General features: G+C 40.2%; 1 protein-coding gene, 1 non-coding gene and 1 pseudogene across 2 annotated transcripts; 1 reads left to right on the top strand and 2 right to left on the bottom strand.

Annotated features, from left to right (window-relative positions):
• On the top strand, nucleotides 11,995-12,966 carry LOC102181408 (olfactory receptor 51S1). Its single transcript, XM_005689830.2, has one exon. It carries the CDS (start codon nucleotides 11,995-11,997, stop codon nucleotides 12,964-12,966), a length of 972 nt encoding a protein of 323 aa, XP_005689887.2.
• On the bottom strand, nucleotides 15,814-15,887 carry TRNAI-AAU. Its single transcript has one exon. It is a non-coding gene; the product is annotated as a tRNA-Ile (tRNA).
• LOC102170621 lies at nucleotides 20,280-21,230 on the bottom strand (annotated as a pseudogene).

The following is a 23,752-nucleotide window of genomic DNA, read 5'->3' as shown; positions in this document are numbered from 1 at the left end:
TGAGATTGCATCCAAGTACTGCATTTTGGACTCTTTTGTTGACCATGATGGCTACTCCATTTCTTCTGAGGGATTCCTGCCCGCAGTAGTAGATATAATGGTCATCTGAGTTAAATTCACCCATTCCAGTCCATTTTAGTTCGCTGATTCCTAGAATGTCGACGTTCACCCTTGTCATCTCTTGTTTGACCACTTCCAATTTACCTTGATTCATGGACCTGACATTCCAGGTTCCTATGCAATATTGCTCTTTACAGCATCAGATCTTGCTTCTATTACCTGTCACATCCACAGCTGGGTATTGTTTTGCTTTGGCTCCATCCCTTCATTCTTTCTGGAGTTATGTCTCCACTGATCTCCAGTAGCATATTGGGCACCTAATGACCTGAGAATTTCCTCTTTTGGCATCCTATCATTTTGCCCTTTCATACTACTCATGGGATTCTCAAGGCAAGAATACTGAAATGGCTTGCCATTCCCTTCTCCAGTGGACCACATTCTGTCAGACCTCTCCGCCATGACCCGCCCATCTTGGGTTGCCCCACAGGCATGGCTTGGTTTCATTGAGTTAGATAAGGCTGTGGTCCTAGTGTGATTAGATTGACTAGTTTTCTGTGAGTATGGTTTCAGTGTGTCTACCCTCTGTTGCCCCCTTGCAACACCTACCATCTTACTTGGATTTCTCTTACCTTGGGTGTGGGGTATCTCTTCACGGCTGCTCCAGCAAAGCACAGCCACTGCTCCTTACCTTGGACAAGGGGTATCTCCTTACCACCGTTCCTGACCTTCAACTTGGGGTAGCTCCTCTAGGCTCTCCTGTGCCTGCGCAGCCACCACTCCTTGGGTTGCTCCTCTCAGCTGCCGGCCCTGGCCTCGGGCTCCAGGTGGCTTCTTAGGGTCACCACCCCTGGCCTCGGGCGCGAGGTGGCTTCTCCCGGCCGCCCCTGACCTCGGACTCGGGGTGTCTCCTTCCGGCGGCCACTGACCTTGAAGGCGGGGTAGCTCCTCTCAGCTGCCGCCCTTGACCTCGAACGTCAGGTGTCTCCTCCCGGCCGCTGCCCGTGACCTCGGACGCAGGGTAGCTCCTCTCAGTTGCCACCCCAACCTCAGACGCAGGGTAGCTCCTCTCGGCGGTTCCCTCACCATCGCAGCCTGGCACTCTAGACCGCTGCCCCTGACCTCGGATGTGGGGTAGCTCTTCTGGCCGCGCCTAGTGCGCCGGCTCGCAGCTGCCTGTGACATAGCCAAAGCTAAAAACGCAGAGGAGATTGATTATGCAATAGATCAGACTCTATTGTCCTATATATTTAGAGAATCTATTTTTAATTAATTTTCCCTTGATTGGATACTAACCCCTTTTTTATCAAATGTCCTCCTCTCTTAGCTACTTCTTTTTAATTAATTAGTTAATTTAATGGAAAAAATGGCAATCCACTCCAGTGTTCTTGCCTGGAGAATCCCAGGGACAGGGGAGCCTGGCGGGCTGCCGTCTATGGGGTCGCACAGAGTCAGACATGGCTGAAGCAACTTAGCAGCAGCAGCATAGTTGATTTACAATAGTATATTATTTTCAGGTGTACAGCATAATGATTCAGTATTTTTGCAGATTGCACTCCATTATAAGTTACTAAAAGATAATGAGTATAGTTTCCTGTGTTATACAATATATCCTTGTTGTTTATCTCTTAGTCACTTCTTGAAATACATCCACACCCATCTTTTCCTTCTTAGCATTTCAGTAAACTGCCCCTTCCCAGGTTCAATAGTAACCCCATTCACTACTCCCAGTGAAGTGACTCTCTCTCTCTCTCTCGTCATTGTTCACTTGGTTAATTGTGCCCTCTTCTTTGTGATGCCGTGGACTGAAGCATGCCAGGCTTCCCTGTCCTTCACCACCTCCCAGAGTTTGCTCAAACTTACGTCCATTGAGTCGGTGAGGCCATCCAACCATCTCATCCTCTGCCTCCCCTTCTCCTCCTTCCTTCAATCTTTCGTTGCATTGGGCTCTTTTCTAGATGCTGGGTCTCTCTCTCTCTCTCTAGAGAGAGAGAGATCTACATCTCTGATACTGAGCCTTATGATGAGTTCAAGATAATAATATGTCATCTGCCTGTTGTCCATTGGAGGAGTGGAAAACTTTTCCCTTCTTCCCTTCTAGATTCTTTCACTGGCCTAATAATTAAATTGAAATAAAATAAATTAAGAAGATTTAATCTGCATGTATAGGAGTTCATAAAATAACATGACTCAAAGAACTGACCAAAGCAAACAACCTTTGTACCTTTTAGACAAGGATACAATGCATTTGTGAAGAATTGACAATACAGAGGGGATTTGGGCTTGGGTTAGTAAATTAGTGAAGAAGTAACAAGATTTAGGAAAATATAATCATCCAATAAATCATAAGTCCCAAGTATTTGATCTCTTAAATATTTCTATTATTCCTCTTTTCTTTCCATATTGTAACAATATTATATAATTCCAGAGTCTCTAGTTTTGCTATGTGGACTTCCTCAGTAACATTTTAAGTTTCTTATTCACATAAAAATAAATCACTCGGCTTCTTTTCTTCCCCCTGTTCCTTGTTTCTTTTACTTTGAATGAGAAATCACTTTCTCTTATGTCTTGTCAGCTTCTTTAGAAAATATTAGCCTAATAATACTTAGCACTAACCAAATTTGAATTAGACAAATCTCTTATTGCCTCTAGTTAAATGATTTAATTGCCACATAAATTTGATATTTATGAAAGCCATATGAAAAATCGTAATCATGAACAGCCAAAAGTACATTTGAAATAATCTGTAAGCCTGTATAATGCATCTTGTCTATCCTTAAGCGGTTTTCATACTGTCAAGATAATTTTCAGCATTCATGAGTGTATTTTTCCCAAAACATATTCTTTGTTATTGACTCATTCTTAATATGTTTCTGAGGCCTTTCATAAAAGATAAAGTAGCTTAATATTTACTCTTTGGACTGTATGTTCCTTTTGACTACAAAATATCTCCTTAACTAGTAGCAAAAAGTACAATCTAATTTTGGAATTTGGCAGTGTTATTAAATATTTCCAGATGAAAATTCAGAAGAAAGGATATAAAGTACAGTTGCCTTTCTGTTCTAGAACATTGACTTCACCTTTTCTTTCAACATGGCTTTTTGCTCTCTGGGAGGAAGATGGTGGGAGAGTAATTGCTGCTTTGGTTGGCAGGTTAGTTATATCACATCATCAGATAGGGAAAGTGTGACTCAACGGGAGTCAGAGTGCCTGACACTTTGCCTTTAAATGCTGATGTGCAAACAAAATGGTTGAAAATTATTTTAAAGGAGAATTCACAGCTAGGTAACAAACAAAACTTGCATCTTGTGCATGCTAGGAGTGAAAGACCCTCAAGAAAAGGGACAAAAGTCAAATTCAAAATGAAAGGAGATAGTTTGTGGTCAAAAGGAACATACACTCCAAAGAATAAATATTAAGCTATTTAAATATTAAGCTACTTTTGCTAAATTGAAATGATTTGTTTTTCTGACTTGCAGTTATCTTGCTTAAAATATTTGAATGATAAATTTTAGATATGTCTTTCTATCATAATTTAGCAGCTGCATTGCATTATCAGGTCTATATTGGTCAAAACGGTGAAAAACAAGATATATTAAACTTGTGGATTATCTAGTTATTAATATCTCTGTCCCATTGCACTGAGCAATTAAAAATAATAATCATGTGTATAAATAGACTATACTATTTCTTTTGCATTAATACTAACTCCACTCTGTGGGTACCAATGGAATAAAAATAGAGCTTTGTGTTTTTGCAACTATATCATATGTTCGTTTTGTTTGTTCAGTTTTGATTTATTTTAGCAGATAATATGGTCAATATTTTTCAAAGCTCTTCATTTCATTCATGTAAAACAAATTAACATTGGGTTGAACTTTGTTTTCAAAAGCTTTCTATATAACCATGTGTAACTTTACCTTTCATCTGCCAAATTGTTTAAGACTTTTTAAAAGATATGTATATATAGAAAAAAATATGATCAAGAGTAACTACTAATCCCTTTAATGATCAAATCTTTGAGTATCTATATGGAATATGTCATCAGCTTTTTCTTAAATCAGTGGCTAAAGTTCAGGTATTTAATCCTGTAAATTTTCATTTTTCAGGAAAAAAGATACATTTTAATGTATAGTTAATAAATGAACATCACTAAAAATACTAGCCCTTTTAATACTGTAATACTCATATGAAGTATCAAAAGTAGTCAAAATCATAGAAACAGAAAATAGAATGGTGGTTACCTAGAGCTTTAGGAGAGGAAAAAAGCTACTGTTTAACGATTATAGAGTTTCAGATTCAGAAGACAAAATGTTATGGAAATCTATTTCACAACAATGGAAATATACTTAGTACCACTAAACTATACACTTAAAAGTGGTTAACATGGTAGGTTTCCTTATATGTTTTCTATCAAAATAATAGATTTAGAAATGAAATAAATATTAAAATACATATAAGAAAAGTTAAATGTGTTATGTACTGTACAAGGAGCTCAAACCAAGATAAGGCTTTTAAAATCAGGAGGGTCACTGTTAGCTGGTAGAGTGTGGAGAAGACAGAGGAAATTTAATGTATGAAGTAAAATTTAATTTAATAGTGTGTGTATGTTAATCCCCAAACTCCTAATTTATCTCTCCCCCAACCTTTTTCCCTTTGGTAACCTTTTTTTTTTTTTTCCTGTATCTGAGTCTGCTACTGTTTTTTAAAGAAATTAACTTGTATTCTTTTTTTTTTCTATTCCACATACATGTGGTATCTTCTGATAATCTTAAATGGTTTTCCTGCTTCCACTTTTGCCTGCTAAATCCATTCCTACTCTACATGGCAGGTAGACTTTTTTAAATCACAAATCATATCGTTACATTTTTCTACTTTGAAAACATCCAAGGATATTTCCTTGCACTTCAAACAAAAACTTTGTCTTGCCTCACCACTTGAGAATTTGCCTGAAACATGCTTTGTCCATATCAGCACATGGCTATTTCATTCTCAATATTTAGATCTCAGTTTAATACAACCTTCAGAAATATCACCCTTTCTATAGTATTCAGCCACTCTCCACCCATTACTCCATGATCCTTTTCTGTTTGTTTTATAGACCTTAGATAGAGCCATCTGGAATTGTCTGAACTGTTTGTTCATTTATTGTCTATCACTCTCCCCGCTGGAAGATCCGTGAAACAAGAAACCTGACTGTTCTTGTTTACTCCCTTGTTTACCGCTGTAGCCTATAGTAATATCTGGTATATATCAGGTGCTCATAACTCATCTTTGAGAGAAAACCACTTTGGACAACAAAGAGGGAAGATTGGTGACCTGATATTGATGGGCACACACAGCAAATAATAGGAGTTATGCATATTCTGGACACTTCACTAACCTTACATACAAACCCTTTTTACTGATGAGGAAACTGAAGCTTGGAGATATGAAGGGGCTTGTCCTGTATTATAGATAGAAAGTAGCAAAGCAAGGATTTTTGCCTAAATAGGTCTAAATATGAAAGTCATAATGCCATATTGTGGGCTCCTGAAATATGATAGCAGATGACAGACATGTTGATCTGAGATAAAGAAGTACCCATGAATGGTTTAATTCTGTCCCTTCCTTCAACCTATTAGGTCAGAATCACTTATCACGGAAAATAGTTATCCTGAACATTAGGAAGATGAGAGTACAGAGATATGGGACCATTTCTATGGTTTAGAGATGAGACAAGAGACAACTCTGGATCCCAAAGGCATGAAAGTATAGGGAATGGTACATTGAATTGAACAGGGAACCTGTGATAGGACTGGCTATGGGACTGTGGGTGTTCTGAGGAGGTAAAACTGACTTTATCAAGGTCCTAGTCCCAATCCCCAGGGATTAAAAAAAGCTTCAGTTGGAGAGTTTGAGGGCAGCCTCCAGGTCCAATAGATCACACCTACTGGAATTTTCTGGGAGAAAATGAGAGGAAGGATGCAGTAACTTGAATCTAGGAGAAATTTAGTTGTACCCTGGGGATAAAGACATTAATGCACAATCTCTTCAAAAGGAGTAAAAGTAACAGGAATGAGCCAGGATAAACCCACAAGCTGGAATCTAGTTACCTAGGTCTGCCTTAGGGATTATAGGAACAAAAACATCCCTGAAAGTCTTCATGTACGGGAGGAGCAGTGGGTGGCATGACACACATGAGTCCCTAGGTTCTTAACAGAGATTTGGGCTAATTATGTCCAAGGTGTGAAGGAAAAGCCGCAAGCTGGTGTGGGGAGTGAGAGTGTCTGATACTTGATCCACCAGACAACAGGACATTTGTAAAGAATGAGAAATGGCAAGGAGAATGAGAAAGGGCAAATATAGGGAAGAGAGAAAAAGAGTGAGCCCAAATGACTTGATTTGGGCCAGAGGAGAGAGGGGATCCAGTCAAGCTCACTGCTGTATTTCAGAGAGATCTGACTTTATGTGTAGCAGAGTGAGTGTGGTTGGGGATGAGCATCAAACCATAACAAGGATAAAAGGTCATTCAACGGCCCTCTTTGAATGAATTATTTGAATTGATTCAGCCCTTAGCCTAAAGTTACAAAGCAAAGTGAGTAAGTGATCTTTGGAGAGATGGAACCTGCACCCTTAGAGCCACTAGCACCCTGTTATACTCCACTGAGCTCATGGCAATTAGTCAAAACAAAGACAAGCAACAAATCCAGGTGTCCCTATGGTCTAAACCTGGGATACTCTCTGGGGCTCATTATGTGCTCTTTGAAAAAAAGGTTTGGGAGAGGTTGTAAACTACCAAAGAGCAGAAAGACCAGGACAAAACAGGGCATCAGAACCTAGTGGGCCTATGAGCTTAGGGTTAGTGTGGGGTAGAGAGAGACTTGTTTTACAGGCTGTGAGAGCAGGAATTTATGCTGGGGATGGAAGGATTCTTCCATTCCAGCTATAGTTCAAAAGTTATTGTGATGCTTCCTCTGGGCAGAACCACAGACCCTTAACTAACTACAGCATTCTCAGGATCCCCATGGGGCTCTGGCAACAAGAGACTGGACACCTGCGCTCTACTTTCATGTAGTGCACACCCCACCCACTCCCTCAGAAGCTGTACAACAAGGGTAGCATAACGAATACATCTGAGGCAGTCCAAAGGGTGTGAGGGTCACTGGAAGAACCAAGTGAGTGAACTGCACAAAGGGAGAAGCAGGTGTGAGAAAGGACCATAAGATTCGAGGTAAGAGTGATAAAGTAAATGGGGAGAGGATAGTAATTGGGGAGATGAAACAAGAATGAGGAAAGCAGAAGGAGAAATAGGTGTGAAAGTTACTCTTTCTGAGCCTGAGAGGGCAGAAAGAAGATAGGGTAAAGAATTTGGCCACTTGCAGAAAGTTACTTCCGTTTTTGAAGCATGGAAATGTAGATGTGGGTTGGAGAATTGGAATGGAGAAGTAGAAAGTTTAGAAAAGCATAATTCCATTTACAAGAAGCTATGGGCTCAGAATCTGGACAATGAGAGCAATTTTTATATAAGCAGACTTTAAAACAGCTCATGGAATTCAACAAATATATTTCATGTATAATGGAAAGATACCATTATTATAGAAATGAAAAATATAAAAGATAACATGTCTTTATACAGCTCATAGAGTAGCAGGAAGGCATGGAAAGTGTTATAATAGTGCACTAGTTTATGCTAGAGGGATTCATAGAGTTAAGAGAATAATCAGTGATTTGTTTGCAGGGAGTAATATATTAACATTAGCAGGTCTATGGGAACCAGTAGCAGATGAGTTCTTGTAAGAATAAATTGTTTCCTGAGATGGATAATGGAGTGAAGATAGAAATAACTGTCCATGCAAAGACATGGATTCTGAACCAACATGCAGTATTCAGGATTGGGTTAAAGTCTTGGAGACTGGGTACAAAGGACTCTAACAGTTGCCACCATAATTTAGAGAAAGGAAGTCACTTGAAGCAGACTTTGACGATCAAATATATCACTGAGAGATGTCTTAAAATTAATATAGAATAATTCTTAAAATGTATAACCCACAAGGACCTACTATATAGCACAGGGAACTCTGCTCAATATTATGTGGCAGGCTGGATAGTAGGGGAGTTTGGAGGAGAATGGATACATGTACAGGCATGGCTCAGTCTCTTTGCTAACCACCTGAAACTATCACAACATTGTTAATCAGCTATACTCCAATAAAAACCAAAAAGTTATTGGAAAAATTAATATAGTATAGTTCTAAGGTTCAGTTCAGTTCAGTTCAGTTACTCAGTCATGTCCGATTCTTTGTGACCCCATGAATCGCAGCACACCAGGCCTCCCTGTCCATCACCAACTCCTGGAGTTCACTCAGACTCACGTCCATCGAGTTGGTGATGCCATCCAGTCATCTCATCCTCTGTCATCCCCTGCTCCTCCTGCCCCCCAATTCCTCTCAGCATCAAGGTCTTTTCCAATGAGTCAGCTCTTCGCATGAGGTGGCCAAAGTACTGGAGTTTCAACTTTAACATCGGTTCTTCCAGTGAACACCCAGGACTGATCTCCTTTAAAATGGACTGGTTAGATCTCCTTACAATTCAAGGGACTCTCGAGTCTTCTCCAGCACCACAGTTCAAAAGCATCAATTCTTCGGCACTCAGCTTTCTTCACAGTCCAACTCTCACATCCATACATGACCACTAGAAAAACCATAGCCTTGACTAGATGGACCTTTGTTGACAAAGTAATGTCTCTGCTTTTGAATATGCTATCTAGGTTGGTCATAACTTTCCTTCCAAGGAGTAAGTGTCTTTTAATTTCATGGCTGCAATCACCATCTGCAGAGCCTTTGGAGCCCCCAAAAGTAAAGTCTGACACTGTTTCCACTGTTTCCCCATCTATTTCCCTTACTGGTGGGAAGCTTGGGGAATCTTTAAAATTCAGTAGCAGTATCTGCTATTCCCTGTGGGTTGGCTTACTGCCTACCTTACACTCCTGATAAGATTAGCAGGGGTCCTTTTCCCCCAGATTCTTCAGAGCAAAGCTAAATTCCATGGGTGTCCTCACAAAGACAGAGTGTGAGAGAGAATCTGAATATACGGAGTAGCAGAACTGATCCCTGCCTTGTATTTCAACTAGCCACAGATTTGAGATCAAAAATAGAGAGCTTATTACCAAAAGTTAGACTCTATAATTTACCAAATCATTTTTGTTCCCTGGTTGTTTTATTTCTCAATCCCACATGTGATGCCCTTTTTAAAATGTTTCTTATATGCCTAGGTCTCTTGCGTATTCAAATTTCATAACGTATCTGATTTGATCTCTTACTTTGTCATATGGATATACCACCTGCCTCCAGCAGACTCATTAGTTCTTGGCTTTGTAAATATCTCTTTCAGTACAGTCAAGGTTAATATGGAGACAAACAGATGTCTCTCAGGAAATGGAGGGGCAATCATCACAGAAAAGTCCAATCCCTTAGCCATTTCTTCCTACTGTGACTTATCCCCTATGACCTAACTTAGCAAATTTCTCAAATTGGCCACTTCTAATTCTGTAGCATTCATGTGCAACTGAAGACCCTGTCTGATGCGTAAATTTTTCAATGCTGGGCTGGTAAGTAGCAAGGAGAATTTTAATGAGAGCCCTATAGCCAGTCTTGGTCTGGACGCAACTGTAAATTGAGAGGATTTGTTCATAATACTTTGCCATCTCTGTATGGCTGCTCCAATCTCCCCATTGCACCAGCCTCAAATCTTCCCTATAACCAAATATCTTATGTTCTATCTCTTTAGTAACCTGAGCAACTTTTATTTCAAATGGCAGGGAAATAAACCAGTAATGAGTGAAACTTGTCCTCTCCCCAAAAAACATCATTAAGTATTTATACACGTCTTTTGTTGATAATGTCCCCACTTTCAGTTTTGAACCACAGAAATAAATCTATAGAAAGCAAGATTTCAGTATGAGAAAAATGGAGCTTATACTTGTCTTTGTAGTAATCTATCAGATATTTGAAGTAAAATGTGGATAAAAAATGCCCTAAGTAAAATATTGATAAAAATGAGTGATGTGAGATGTGATTATTAGATACACGTTTATGATCGCCTGCCTTTCTGATGGGTGCAGATGTATGTTTGTGTGCTGCATGCTGAGGGAAGTTTCTGAATATCTGAGGAATATGTGTATGTGAAGAGGTAGACTTACTCATGGTCTGCAGGTGTGTTTATGGAAAATGATTGAGTCTTTGTATTTGCTTGGCTCTGATAGTGTAAAGCAGCAAAAGATTGGTTAAGGGCACTTGCCATTCACAATCTGTGCAGATGAGTGTATGTATGATAAGAATATATTAATACATGAATGTACGGGTGCTTTTGTTCCACATTTATTTTCATGTGAATATGTGCATACATATCAGTACATATTCAGAAGTGCTTCCATCTAGGGAATGGGCATTTTGTATCTCTCCATGGTTGAGTGTTTGCATGAGTATGCATTGTATTTTGTTTATATTTTGTTTATCAGTTGATATAATGCTGCTTTTCTAATTTTGCTTTTGTCACATGCACTTTTAGTGTCATACTCAAGAAATTATCACCAATTCCTATGTCATGACCGAGAAGGCAATGGCACCCCACTCCAGTACCCTTGCCTGGAAAATCCCATGGACGGAGGAGCCTGGAAGGCTGCAGTCCATGGGGTTGCTGAGGGTCGGACACGACTGAATGACTTCACTTTCACTTTTCACTTTCATGCATTGGAAAAGGAAATGGCAACCCACTCCAGTGTTCTTGCCTGGAGAATCCCAGGGACGGGGGAGCCTGGTAGGCTGCCATCTATGGGGTCGCACAGAGTCGGACACGACTGAAGCGACTTAGCAGCAGTAGCGGCCTATGTCATGAAACTTTTCCCTTATATATTCATCTAGCAGTTCCAGCTCTTACGTTTAAATCGTTAAACCTTTTTGAGTTGATTTTTGTTTGCAGTATAAGAACCAAGTACAATGTAATATTTTGTATGTGAATACGTTTGTTAAGATCTGATTTGGATTATTTGAATTTATAACACTTATGACATCCAAGTAGAGACTTGGGTGAGCTAAATATAGAATTATCTGGGGATATATTTATGATTCATCAACTTATAAAGTTTAGTTGAAGTCAGGAGGAATGTCGCTGAGGAAAAAGGAAATAGCCAAATAAAGATTCTCAAAAATACCAGTGTATAAATTGGATGGGAAAGGGCATGGAGAACTAAGAATATAAATTCTGAGAGGTAGAATTAAAAAGGAAAGGAGAAAGTGTTTCATAAGAGCCAAAGCTCATTGAGATACACATCAGTTTAGGAAATGTAAGTGCCCCTAGATTTGGTAATAAAGGAGTAATGGATAATGAATGAGAGCAGTTCAAGTGAATTGAAATGTGTGTTGAGGAAGCACAGAGGTTAGATTGCCTGGGACTGGGAGGAGTAGAAGACATGTTCAGGGACTTCCCTGGTGGTCCGGTGGCTAACACTCCATGCTCGCAATGGTCAGGGAACTAGATCCCACATGCTGCAACTTAGTTTGCATGCTGCAACTAAGATCCTGCATAGCCAAATACATTTAAAAAAGAAAAAAAGGAAATGTGCTCATAGGAGTATAGACCCCCTTACGGGTGTTTTCCGTTAAAGGAGGGAGCAAATTAGGAAAGAAGCTACAGTGAAAAACAGGGTTTTACAGGGTTGAGGAAAATGGGAAAATAATTTAAAGAGAGAATCAGAGCTCTGTGGACAGCTATAGAAAATGCTCCAAGGCAACGGATGACTATGGCATAGCTACTAGAATGAGTATGTGTATGTGTGCCTGGGGCAAGAGAGGGAGGGGGCAGGCAGTTTTAGAAAGCCTTATGCAAATGTGTCATAAGGTTAAATAAGTCTTTCTAATCCGTTTTCAGTTTCCCGAGTTCCCAGTGGGATCCTGAAGTATGTCAACATTCCTCACCCACTCAGCTCCCAATGCCAGCACTTCGATGGCCCCCACCTTCCTGCTGGTGGGCCTGCCAGGCCTATCGGCTGTACCCTCCTGGTGGGCAGTACCCCTCATCACTGTCTACCTTCTGTCTGCCCTGGGCAATGGTGCTATCCTCTGGATCATTGCCCTGGAGCCCACACTGCACCGCCCAATGTACTTCTTCCTCTTCCTGCTCAGCATGTCTGATGTTGGCTTGTCCACAGCCCTGATGCCCACCCTGCTGGGTCTTGCCTTTGCAAATACTCATGCTGTCTCTGCCTCAGCCTGCCTCCTCCAGATGTTCTTTGTCCATGTCTTTTCTGTCATGGAGTCCTCTGTCTTACTTGCCATGGCCTTGGATCGGGCACTGGCCATTTGCCACCCTCTCCACTACCCAACACTCCTCACCAATGGTGTCATCAGCAAGATCTGTGTGGCCATTGCTTTCCGATGCCTGGGTCTCCACCTGCCCCTGCCATTCCTCCTGGCCCACATGCCTTACTGCCGTCCACAGGTCCTGACCCATTCTTACTGCTTGCACCCGGATATGGCCCGTTTGGCCTGCCCCGGAGGTGGGGGAGCAGTGTACAGCCTCTTTGTGGTCCTGTCTGCCATGGGCTTGGACCCTCTGCTTATTTTCTTCTCCTATGGCCTAATTGGCAGGGTGTTGCAAGGTTTGGGGTCCAGTGAGGATCGCTGGAAGGCTGGCCAAACCTGTGCTGCCCACCTCTCTGCTGTGCTTCTCTTCTATGTGCCAATGGTCCTCCTGGCTCTCATTGATCATCTCAGGATGCCCATCCCTCAGCCTGCCCATACTCTTCTCTCCTATGTCCACTTCCTGCTTCCCCCATTGATAAACCCTATTCTCTATAGTGTCAAGATGAAGGAGATTAGAGAGAGAATCTATAAGAGATTGCAGCCCAGGAAGGTGGGTTGCGCTTATTGAGCAGGATGTTTCCTCCATATTTGGTGGTTACCTGACACAAAGGTTTCCATGACTGAGAACTCAGTTCATCATCATAAAATGTCATTCAGGTACACAAAAGTGCATGTACACAGATGTATATTTCTGTCCCTTGAAGTGTTCATGTACATACTGATGAAAGTTTATGAGCCCTAGAGAAGGGGAGTGGTCTATTGTGAGCCCCTATTAACATCACATCCATGGCCCAGAAACAGCCAGAATCTAAGTCTTGTCACAACCATTCAGGTGTGTTAGGAGGTTGCATATTCTGCATGTCCACCAGAATTCCCTGTTATCATTATTCTCAAATTTTCATTAATTTTATTAGTGATGAATTTTACTTTACACCAGATTTTCCTAATAGAAACAGTGACTTTCACATATCTGTAGGCTATTTTGTTTCTTCCTCTATGAATAGTCTCTTCAAAAAGCCTTCATCCATTTTTCTACTGGATTGTTTATGGTTTTAAAAACAAATGTGCAAGAAATCCTTTATATCAAATCCTTTTTATACCTTTGCCGATATAGGATTTGCCTTTTTCATTATTTAAGCAACCAAATCTCAAGTAAATGCAGTTTTACATAATCAAATCCATTTTTATATATCTTTTTAATTTTTGTTTTTCATGGGTTGCTTTTAAACAAGTGTCTTTAACCTGTTCTGTACATATTCTCTTAAGCCTTTTTAAAAGAACTGTTATAATGACTTTTCTAAGTCCAATGTTATGTTAACAAGGTAATTATGTACTCGTGACAGCATCATCTATTAAATACATTCTCTTTTTCTCACTGAAATAAAAAACTATGTATGTCATATGTTTGGATTCCTGGTGGCTCAGATGGTGAAGAATCTACCTGTAGTGAAGGAGACATGGTTCTATCCCTGGATTGGGAATATTCCCTGGTAAAGGGAATGGCAACCTACTCCAGGACTCTTGCCTGGAGAATCCCATGAATAGAGGAGCTTAGCAGACTACAGTCAATGGGATTGCAAAGACTCAGACATGACTGACTAAGCAGCATATATGTCATATTTTAGGTGTACGTACGGATATGGACTTTGCTTTAGAAATCTTCTTATGGAATATGATATATATGTGAAATAGCTGGCTTAAAACTCAACATTCAAAACATGAAGATCTTGGCATCTGGTCCCTTCACTTCATGGCAAATAGATGGGGAAACAATGGAAACAATGAGAGACTTTCTTTCCTTGGGCTCCAAAATCACTGCAGATGGTGACTGCAGCCATGAAATTAAAAGACACTTGTTTCTTGAAAGAAAAGCTATGGTAAACCTAGACAGCATATTAAAAATCAGAGACACCACTTTGTCGACAAGGGTCTATATAATCAAAGCTATTGTTTTTCCAGTAGTCATATACAGATGTGAGAGTTGGACCATAAAGAAGGCTGAGTCATAAGGCAGTTCTATTTGCAATTTTTTAAGGAATCTCCACGCTGTTCTCCATAGTGGCTGTACTAGTTTGCATTCCCACCAACAGTGTAGGAGGGTTCCCTTTTCTCCACACCCTCTCCAGCATTTATTGCTTGCAGACTTTTGGATCACAGACATTCTGACTGGTGTGAAGTGGTACCTCATTGTGGTTTTGATTTGCATTTCTCTAATAATGAGTGATATTGAGCATCTTTTCATGTGTTTGTTCGCCATCCATATGTCTTCTTTGGAGAAATGTCTGTTTAGTTCTTTGGCCCATTTTTTGATTGGGTCATTTATTTTTCTGGAATTGAGCTGCATAAGTTGCTTGTATATTTTTGAGATTAGTTGTTTGTCAGTTGCTTCATTTGCTATTATTTTCTCCCATTCAGAAGGCTGTCTTTTCACCTTGCTTATACACAGTAAAATAAAGTAAAAATAAAAATTTAATAAAAAAAAAAGAAGGCTGAGCACTGAAAAATGGATGCTTTCAAACCGTGGTGCTAGAGAAGACTCTTGAGAGTCCCTTGGACAGCAAAGGAGGTCAAACCAGTCAATTCTAAAGGAAATCAACCCTGAATATTCATTGAAAGGACTGATACTGAAGCTCCAGTACTTTGGCCACCTGATGCAAAGAGCTGACTCTTTGAAAATGACACTGATGCTGAGAAGGGGACGGCAGAAGATGAGATGGTTGGATGGCAACATCAACTCAATGGACATGAGTTTGAGCAAACTCCAGGAGTCGGTGATGGACAGGGAGGCCTGGTGTGCTGCAGTCCATGGGGTCACAGAGTCAGAAAAAACTGAGCTGAACACCAATATATGTGTCAGATATATTCACATATCACTGATCTATTAGGCAAGCCTCATAGTGTGATTTGGTTAATATGTGCTATAAAGTGATCCTCTTTCAAAAGCAATTAAAAACTGAAATTCTAACAAGAATTACATGCTTAGTAGATTAAATATAACCAAATCAGCATTCATGATAACTTTCCACATCCAACAATTTATGTATTTCATTTATTAAGAACTTTTTATACTTTTCAATAAAATTATTCATTTTATTTAAATCTATTTCTATGTAGTTTTTAAAATGTATGACTGTGTTGCTATCATAAATAAAACATTACCCCATTTCTGTGTGTGTGTGTGTGTGTGCTCAGTCATGCTCAAGGACTGTAGCCTGCCAGGCTCCTCTCTCCATGGGTTTCCGCAAGAATACTAGAGTGGGTTGCTATTTTCTTCTCCAGGGGATCTTCCCCACGCAGGAATCAAACACATGTCTCTCAAGTCTCCTCCATTGACAGGCAGGTTCTTTATCACTAGCACCACCTAGGAAGCCCTTAACATGTAACCACCTTGGGTAATAAGGAGAAAAACTTTCTGTGGCCTGCCTGGGGATTGAACCCAGGACCTTGGTGTTATTAGCACCAATCTCTAATCAACTGAGATAACCAGCCATTTCTATCTCCACATATATATTGCTAGATTGAGGAAAAAAAACATTTTTTATCTTGCATTAGTATGTACTTTACCAAATTATCACAAAATTTTAGAAGCATTTTAAAATTTTTATATTTTATTTGTATTTATTAACAGCATTCATAAGTAAAAATAGATGATAAGTAATATTCCCCTAATATTCATATAAATTATTTCATTTTCTTATTTTATTAAATTCATTGGAATCTCCAACCTGTTATGAAAGTTTAAGAGTGAACAAAAAATGTTGTTTCTCATTTTATTTAAATGGCATTAGTGTTTCATTTACTGGCACTGCTAGATGGTTGACTGCTAGATCTTTGCATAAACTTTATAACACTTAAATAGTTCATTTATATTGCATTAAAAAAATTTTAATAAGCTTACTTAATGAATCCTATTAAATGCATTTTCAGCATTCACTAACACAATAATAGTCTACTTTAATAAGTTGAACAGTTTTGAAACATCCTTGTTACTTGTGATTAAAGAAGAACACATTTTAAATGAAAAGTGAAAAAATCAAATTTTCAGATCAAATCCATTTAGTGACAAGATAAGAATACACAGTGATATATTAGAACATATTCTAGGAATACAGAAACAGTAATAGCCTCATATTTTATCAAACTATCCTTTAAGATATACTGTATATTCTCTTAATAAACTAATTAGATGACAGTCTCTCAATTTCATGGAGAAGGCAATGACAACCCACTCCAGTACTCTTGCCTGGAAAATCCCATGGATGGAGGAGCCTGGTAGGCTACTGTCCATGGGATCGCGAAGAGTTGGACACGACTGAGCGACTTCACTTTCACTTTTCACTTTCACTTTTCACTTTCACTTTTCACTTTCATGCACTGAAGAAGGAAATGGCAACCCACTCCAGTGTTCTTGCCTGGACAATACCAGGGACAGAGGAGCTTGGTAGGCTGCTGTCTGTGGGGTCGCACAGAGTCAGACAAGACTGACGCGACCTAGCAGCGGCAGCAGCAGCAGCTCTCAATTTCATGAACGAGAATACTGAGGGTAAAATTTTAAGAATGCCCCAGGTCTTTAAAATTAATTACTAAACAGAATTTATTTTCAGATTTTTCTTAATTCAAAACCCCTGCTACAAAATACTCTTTAAAAATTATTGAATGGAGAAACAACATGGTCTTGAAGAACAGTGATGAGGTCTCTTTCCATTTCTTTACCAAGAGTAGAATGTTGTATAGAAAGAACGTGGAGTCACATTGGCCTGGCTTAGAATCCTCAGTCCATTATTCCTGAGTGATTTGGCGCTAGCTGTTCCATGTTCATAGAATAGGTGTAATAAGGATTTCATGCAATCAAGTCTCTGTATCATAGTGTCTGAACATATAAAATATTCAATAAATGATAGTTTTGTGGAATTAATCATGGAAATTAAAATAACTATATTTAAACTTTGTATGCATATTCAATCTGAATAAAGAACTTTACAGTTGGAAGTTTCTTTAAGTTCCTACCACCTCATTGTATCCAGGAAACTACTGAAAGCATTTGAATGGCCCTTTGTAACTGGGTGGTAGATGAGGTAAATGCAGAATCTGACTGCCTCCATGCTTTTATTACTTTACTAAGAGATGGGAGCAAAGAGCTCTTCATTTCACAGCAGGGCCTCAACTGCTCTCCCCCATCTCCTGACCACTGGCTACACCCACATCAATCCTGTAACATCTTTAGTTTTGAGTGCTCACTATTACCATTCATAGCACCGTTCTCTCTCTGAAAATCATTCCACACCAACTTGAATGATAAATTTCAGGAAGAACTCAACTGTTCTTTCTCCTCTCAATAGCACATACAGGGATAGAGATATTAATAACTTCTGGAACCATAATTTGTTCTCTAACGTTTATTACACTTCTTTATGCTAGCCATGTTACCCACACCCTTTCATTTAGACTATTCCTTTAGTTCAAATTGAGATACACCTGCCCAGCATATACAAAGGATGAAGTATTTCATCTTTTAGAGACTTTTAAATTTGAATCATTCACAACTCTTTCCTTGTGTAAATTCACAGTGTATCAATGAGAGAGACATACGAATGTTGATGATGTATATAGGTCTCCATCCTTTGTGTCCCAAGGATTTCTTCCTACACTTTCCCTCTAAATTGGCTTTAGCAAAAGACACACTGTCTAGGTTTCCCTTTAACATTATCCCAGGAAAGTATTTTGTATTTTTCAATCATTAATGTACACACCAACCACCTAGAATCTTGTTACAAGACAGATTCTAACTTAGTAGGCTTGAAGAAGGATGCGATCCTATGATTCTTATTATTTCCCAGATGCTGCTGAGGCACATCAGTGTACCACCCTTTGGTTAGCAAGGAAGAAAACTTACTTAGACAAACCTAGTCACAATGGAAAGGATTTAATGTAAATTACAAGGAGGAATCAAATGCTGAGAGGCAAATATAAAGATGCTAAGCCTCTTGAGAAATCTGTATGCAGGCCAGGAAGCAACAGTTAGAACTGGACATGGAACAGCAGACTGGTTCCAAATAGGAAAAGGAGTATGTCAAGGCTGTATATTGTCACCCTGCTTATTTAACTTCTATGCAGAGTACATCATGAGCAACGCTGGACTGGAAGAAACACAAGCTGGAATCAAGATTGCTGGGAGAAATATCAATAACCTCAGATATTCAGATGACACCACCCTTACGGCAGAAAGTGAAGAGGCACTCAAAAGCCTCTTGACGAAAGTAAAAGAGGAGAGTGAAAAAGTTGGCTTAAAGCTCAACATTCAGAAAACGAAGATCATGGCATCTGGTCCCATCACTCCATGGGAAATAGATGGAGAAACAGTGGAAACAGTGTCAGACTTTATTTTTTGGGCTCCAAAATCACTGCAGATGGTGATTGCAGCCATGAAATTAAAAGACGCTTAATAGAGGAAGCTGAGCTGGGCCCACAAGGAAACCCACATTTAGGGTACAGTAGGGCTTCTTTGGAATAAACCTGGTTGCAGAAGAGAAATTATCCTGGACTCACCTGGCATCTGCAGGCAAAGGGGCCACCCAGTAGAGGGAAGAGTTTGGGCTGGGTGTCGAGTCTTGGCCCCAGGCACTTCTCTTATACAAGAAGTCTCTCCAACTAAGCTGTACCACAAGAGGTTTGAAAGATTTCCCTCATAGCTCAGTTGGTAAAGAATATGCCTGCAATGCAGGAGACCTGGGTTCAGTTCCTGGATTGGGAAGATCCCCGCGAGAAGGAAATGGCAACCCACTCCAGTATTCTTTTGGAAAAGACTCTGATGCTGGGAGAGATTGGGGGCAGGAGGAGAAGGGGACGACCCAGGATGAGATGGCTGGGTGGCATCGTGGACTCGATGGACGTGACTCTGAGTGAACTCCAGGAGATGGTGATGGACAGGGAGGCCGGGCGTGCTGCAGTTCATGGGATTGCAAAGAGTTGGACACAACTGAGCGACTGAACTGAACTGAACTACTCCTTGGAAGAAAAGTTATGACCAACCTAGACAGCATAGTCAAAAGCAGAGACATTGCCGACTAAGGTCCATCTAGTCAAGGCTATTGTTTTTCCAGTAGTCATGTATGGATGTGAGAGTTGGACTGTGAAGGAGGCTGAGTGCCAAAGAATTGATGCTTTTGAACTGTGGTGTTGGAGAAGACTCTTGAGAGTCCCTTGGACTGCAAGGAGATCCAACCAGTCCATTCTGAAGGAGATCAGCCCTGGGATTTCTTTGGAAGGAATGATGCTAAAGCTGAAACTCCAGTACTTTGGCCACCTCATGCGAAGAGTTGACTCATTAGAAAAGACTTTGATGCTGGGAGGGATTGGGGGCAGGAGGAGAAGGGGATGACAGAGGATGAGATGGCTGGATGGCATCACGGACTCGATGGACACGAGTCTCAGTGAACTCCGGGAGTTGGTGATGGACAGGGAGGCCTGGCGTGCTTCGATTCATGGGGTAGCAAAGAGTCGGACAGGACGGAGCAACTGAACTGAACAGAAATGGTCCAAAACCTTGCAGAATTCTCCCAATTACAGTTCAACTCCTACTTACAAGCTTCTCTGAGGTTAGATGTCTTCTTTACTCTTTTACCTGAGGATAGATGGCCTCAGTCTCCCCCAATAACAACAACAGGATTACTACCTACTTTATAAATTGTAAGCCTCTTCTTCCTTAATATCAAAAAGCTGTGGTATGTGACATCCATGATAGATATTAATTGATTACTTAATAATTAGCTAATATAATTAAGGACTCTAAAGTAAACGGAAGCATCTCCTATTTGAAAGAAACGTTGTCGTACTCCTAAGACAATTTGATGTAGAGAAAATGGAACTTCCACCTTTGCCTCATTATTTAGACTTCAGACTCAGTTTCTCCAATTTTTCCAGAACCTTCACTCTAATCTGCCGAGTTTTTACACAATACAAGATGGGATTCATCAAGGGTGGTGCCAGCAAGAATGCATCAGCCATCAGAATCATAGCAACAGGGAGTGTATGCTTGGGAAAGCGATGCATGATAGCCAAGGTGATGACGGGCACATAGAAGATGAGCACAGCACAGATGTGGGACACACAGGTGTTAAGAGCTTTAAGCCATTCCCTGTAAGATGCAATACCCAATACAGTCTTCAGAATAAACACATAAGAGACAACAATTAACATACTGTCTGACATCGTACAGAGTGCAACAAACAGACCGTAGTAGAAGTTAACTCTATTGTCAGAGCACGCCAGCTTCATGATGTCCTGGTGGAGGCAGTAGGAGTGGGATAACAGGTGTTTATTACAGTATTTGAGTCTCTTTTAAGTGAAAGGGAGGGGAAGAACTAGGAGAATGCTTTTAAAAGCAAATGCTAACCCAATGTGCAAAACTCTGGAGCTAGTAAGGATGGAGCGGTATCTCAGGGGGTTGCAAATGGCCAGAAAGCGATCAAAAGACATGATCAGGAGTACCGAGGACTCCATGTCTGTGAATCCGTGGATAAAAAATTTCTGAGCAATGCAGGCATCAACAGAAGTCCCCATGGCATTGAACAAAAAGATCCTCAGCATGGTGGGAAGAGAAGAGAAAGACAGGCCCAGGTCTGATAATGCCAGCATGGAGAGGAAATGGTACATGGGCTCATGCAGAGAAGGCTCTGTCCTGATGACAAATAGAATGGTGCAGTTTCCCAGGATAGCCATGAAGTACATGAGGCAGATAGGGATGGAGATCCAAATGTACACACCCTCAAGCCCTGGGATCCCAATCAACAGGAATGTGGAGACTGCAGCTTCTGAGGCATTGAGAGGAAGCATCATAAACAGGTCTCTTACATACTGCTCCTGGTAGATAAATAATCAAATTATTATTCTCTTAGTTATGTTTACTGAACACAACTCACTTTAATTGTCAGTTAAATTAAACACAGTTCACATTTAGGTATCAAGAAATAATGTTATATAACTTTTTCTATATAAAGAAAAATGAGTAAATTTAAACAGATTCATTTTTATCATCTTTATACTCTTCGAGTCTATCTTTATTCCTTATATACTTCTAAACAACTCTATAGAAGTGTGTCTGTGCACGCTAAGTCTCTTCAGTCGTGTCTGACTCTTAGCAACACTTTGGACAGTAGCATGCCAGGCTCCTCTGTCCATGGAATTCTCCAGACAAGAATACTGGAGTGGGTTACCATGCCCTTCTCCAGAGGATCTTCCCAATCCAAGGACTGAATCCGAGTGTCTTCTGTCTCTTTCATTGGCAGGTGGGTTCTTTACCACTAACGCCATCTACGAAGCCCGTCTATAGAAGTAGTAGAGTGCTTTAATAACTTTTTTTTTTCTTCTTTTTAAGCCACAATGTTTGGAGGTTTATCAGTCCAGTAAACTAAATTGTGGAAAATTCTGAAAGAGATGGGAATATCAGACCACCTGACCTGCCTCTTGAGAACTCTGTATGCACGTCAGGAAGCAACAGTTAGAACTGGACATGGAACAACAGACTGGTTCCAAATAGGAAAAGGAGTACAACAAGGCTGTATATTGTCACCCTGCTTATTTAACCTACATGCACAGTACATCATGAGAAATGCTGGGCTGGAAGAAGCACAAGCTGGAATCAAGATTGCTGGGAGAAATATTAATAACCTCAGATATGCAGATGACACCACCGTTATGGCAGAAAGTGAAAAACTAAAGACCCTCTTGATGAAAGTGAAAGAGGGGAGTGAAAAAACTGGCTTCAAGCTCAACATTCAGAAAACTAAGATCATGGCATCCGGTCCCATCACTTCATGGCAAATAGATGGGGAAACAATGGAAACAGTGGCTGACTTTATTTTAGGGGGCTCCAAAATCACTGCAGATGCTAACTGCAGCCATGAAATTAAAAGACGCTTACTCCTTAGAAGGAAAGTTATGACCAACCTAGACAGCATATTGAAAAGCAGAGACATTACTTTGCCAACGAAGGTCCATCTGTTCAAGACTATGGTTTTTTCCAGTGATCATGTATGGATGTGAGAGTTGGACTATAAAGAAAGCTGAGCACTGAAGAATTGATGCTTTTGAACTGCAGTGTTGGAGAAGACTCTTGAGGGTCCCTTGGACTGAAAGGAGATTCAACCAGTCCATCCTAAAGGAGATCAGTCCTGGGTATTCCTTGGAAGGACTGATGTTGAAGCTGAAACTCCAATACTTTGGAGGCACAGGGATAAAGGATAATCCCTTGTCCATTCTTACTCAATAAGTCCCTTCAAAATGGGTCATTTCCAAAGTTCCATGTTTGAGGTTTTTATTGACAAGCTTCCAACATAATTCAGGTAACTAAATAAATGAGCTACTGTTGAAAATATCACTTTTACAACTGTTCATTATGCAATACAAAGATGTACCCTGTCCCACTTATAGACCCTAATCTTTTCAGCCATCAACACTGTCCCAAACATAGCTTGATCCCTTGGCTGGAGAACCTGTGAAACATTTTTATCTCTAGCCCTCTGAAAGGCATTAGGTTGATGCCTATAAATTGCAGAGTTTTCCTTGGATAGCATAAAATCATCTTAAGGAAGTTTAGTTTGAGTCTTCAGGACACCTACCAGGCTCCTGGTTACCTTATCCCAGAACAAGGGTGGCAAGGTTTCAGATTATTCAGGTTCGGCAGCTTCTTTGCTCCAGCACCCTGCTGGGAATCACATCCTTTTTTATGCTCTCATAAACTTCTCTGGGAAGCACAGGCACATCCTCATGAGAATGAACAGATACTATGCCCCTGGGAATACTGACTCCACTTTCTTGATCACTGTCTGTCAATAATAACCTCTCCTATGAAAATGCAGAGAGCAAGTTTCTGTCTCATGGTCGGATTTAACTCCTGTGACCCTGTTCCCACATCAGGTGTAGGCTTTGGGAATGCCAGTCTCAGATGTTGGTAAGGCAGCCTATATCCAGCTGTAGCTCCAAGATAAAGTATGTACCTTAGCAGACTCAATGTGAGACTATTACAGACCTTATGTAGAGTTCTGTCCACAAAACTCTATTTGGTCTTCACAATGTTTAATTTTAGTTTTAATCTGAATTTATTTAAATAGCTTATGAACTCTCAAATTTATCATAGATTCCTGCTTTTTTCATTGTCTTCACATTTACTGGCAACCAAAGGCATTTAATCTCACAGAGCAAAAGCCAAGGGTGACAAGTAGCCCTGGTATCTTGGACCCTCAAGTTTAGAAGAGAAAATCAATTTTTATCAAGCCCTCAACTTTGAAGATTGAAAGTAAATAAAAGGTGTAATTTTGATAATATTTTATGGGATGACATGATTTTTCAGGCAGAGA

Source organism: Capra hircus, chromosome 15 (assembly GCF_001704415.2).
Source record: "Capra hircus breed San Clemente chromosome 15, ASM170441v1, whole genome shotgun sequence".
NCBI classification, from domain to species: Eukaryota; Metazoa; Chordata; class Mammalia; order Artiodactyla; family Bovidae; genus Capra; species Capra hircus.
This window is presented reverse-complemented; position numbering and strand designations above follow the sequence as displayed.

Coding starts and splice junctions, on each gene's coding strand:
- LOC102181408 (XM_005689830.2), top strand. CDS start 11,995: ATGTCAACATTCCTCACCCACTCAGCTCCCAATGCCAGCACTTCGATG.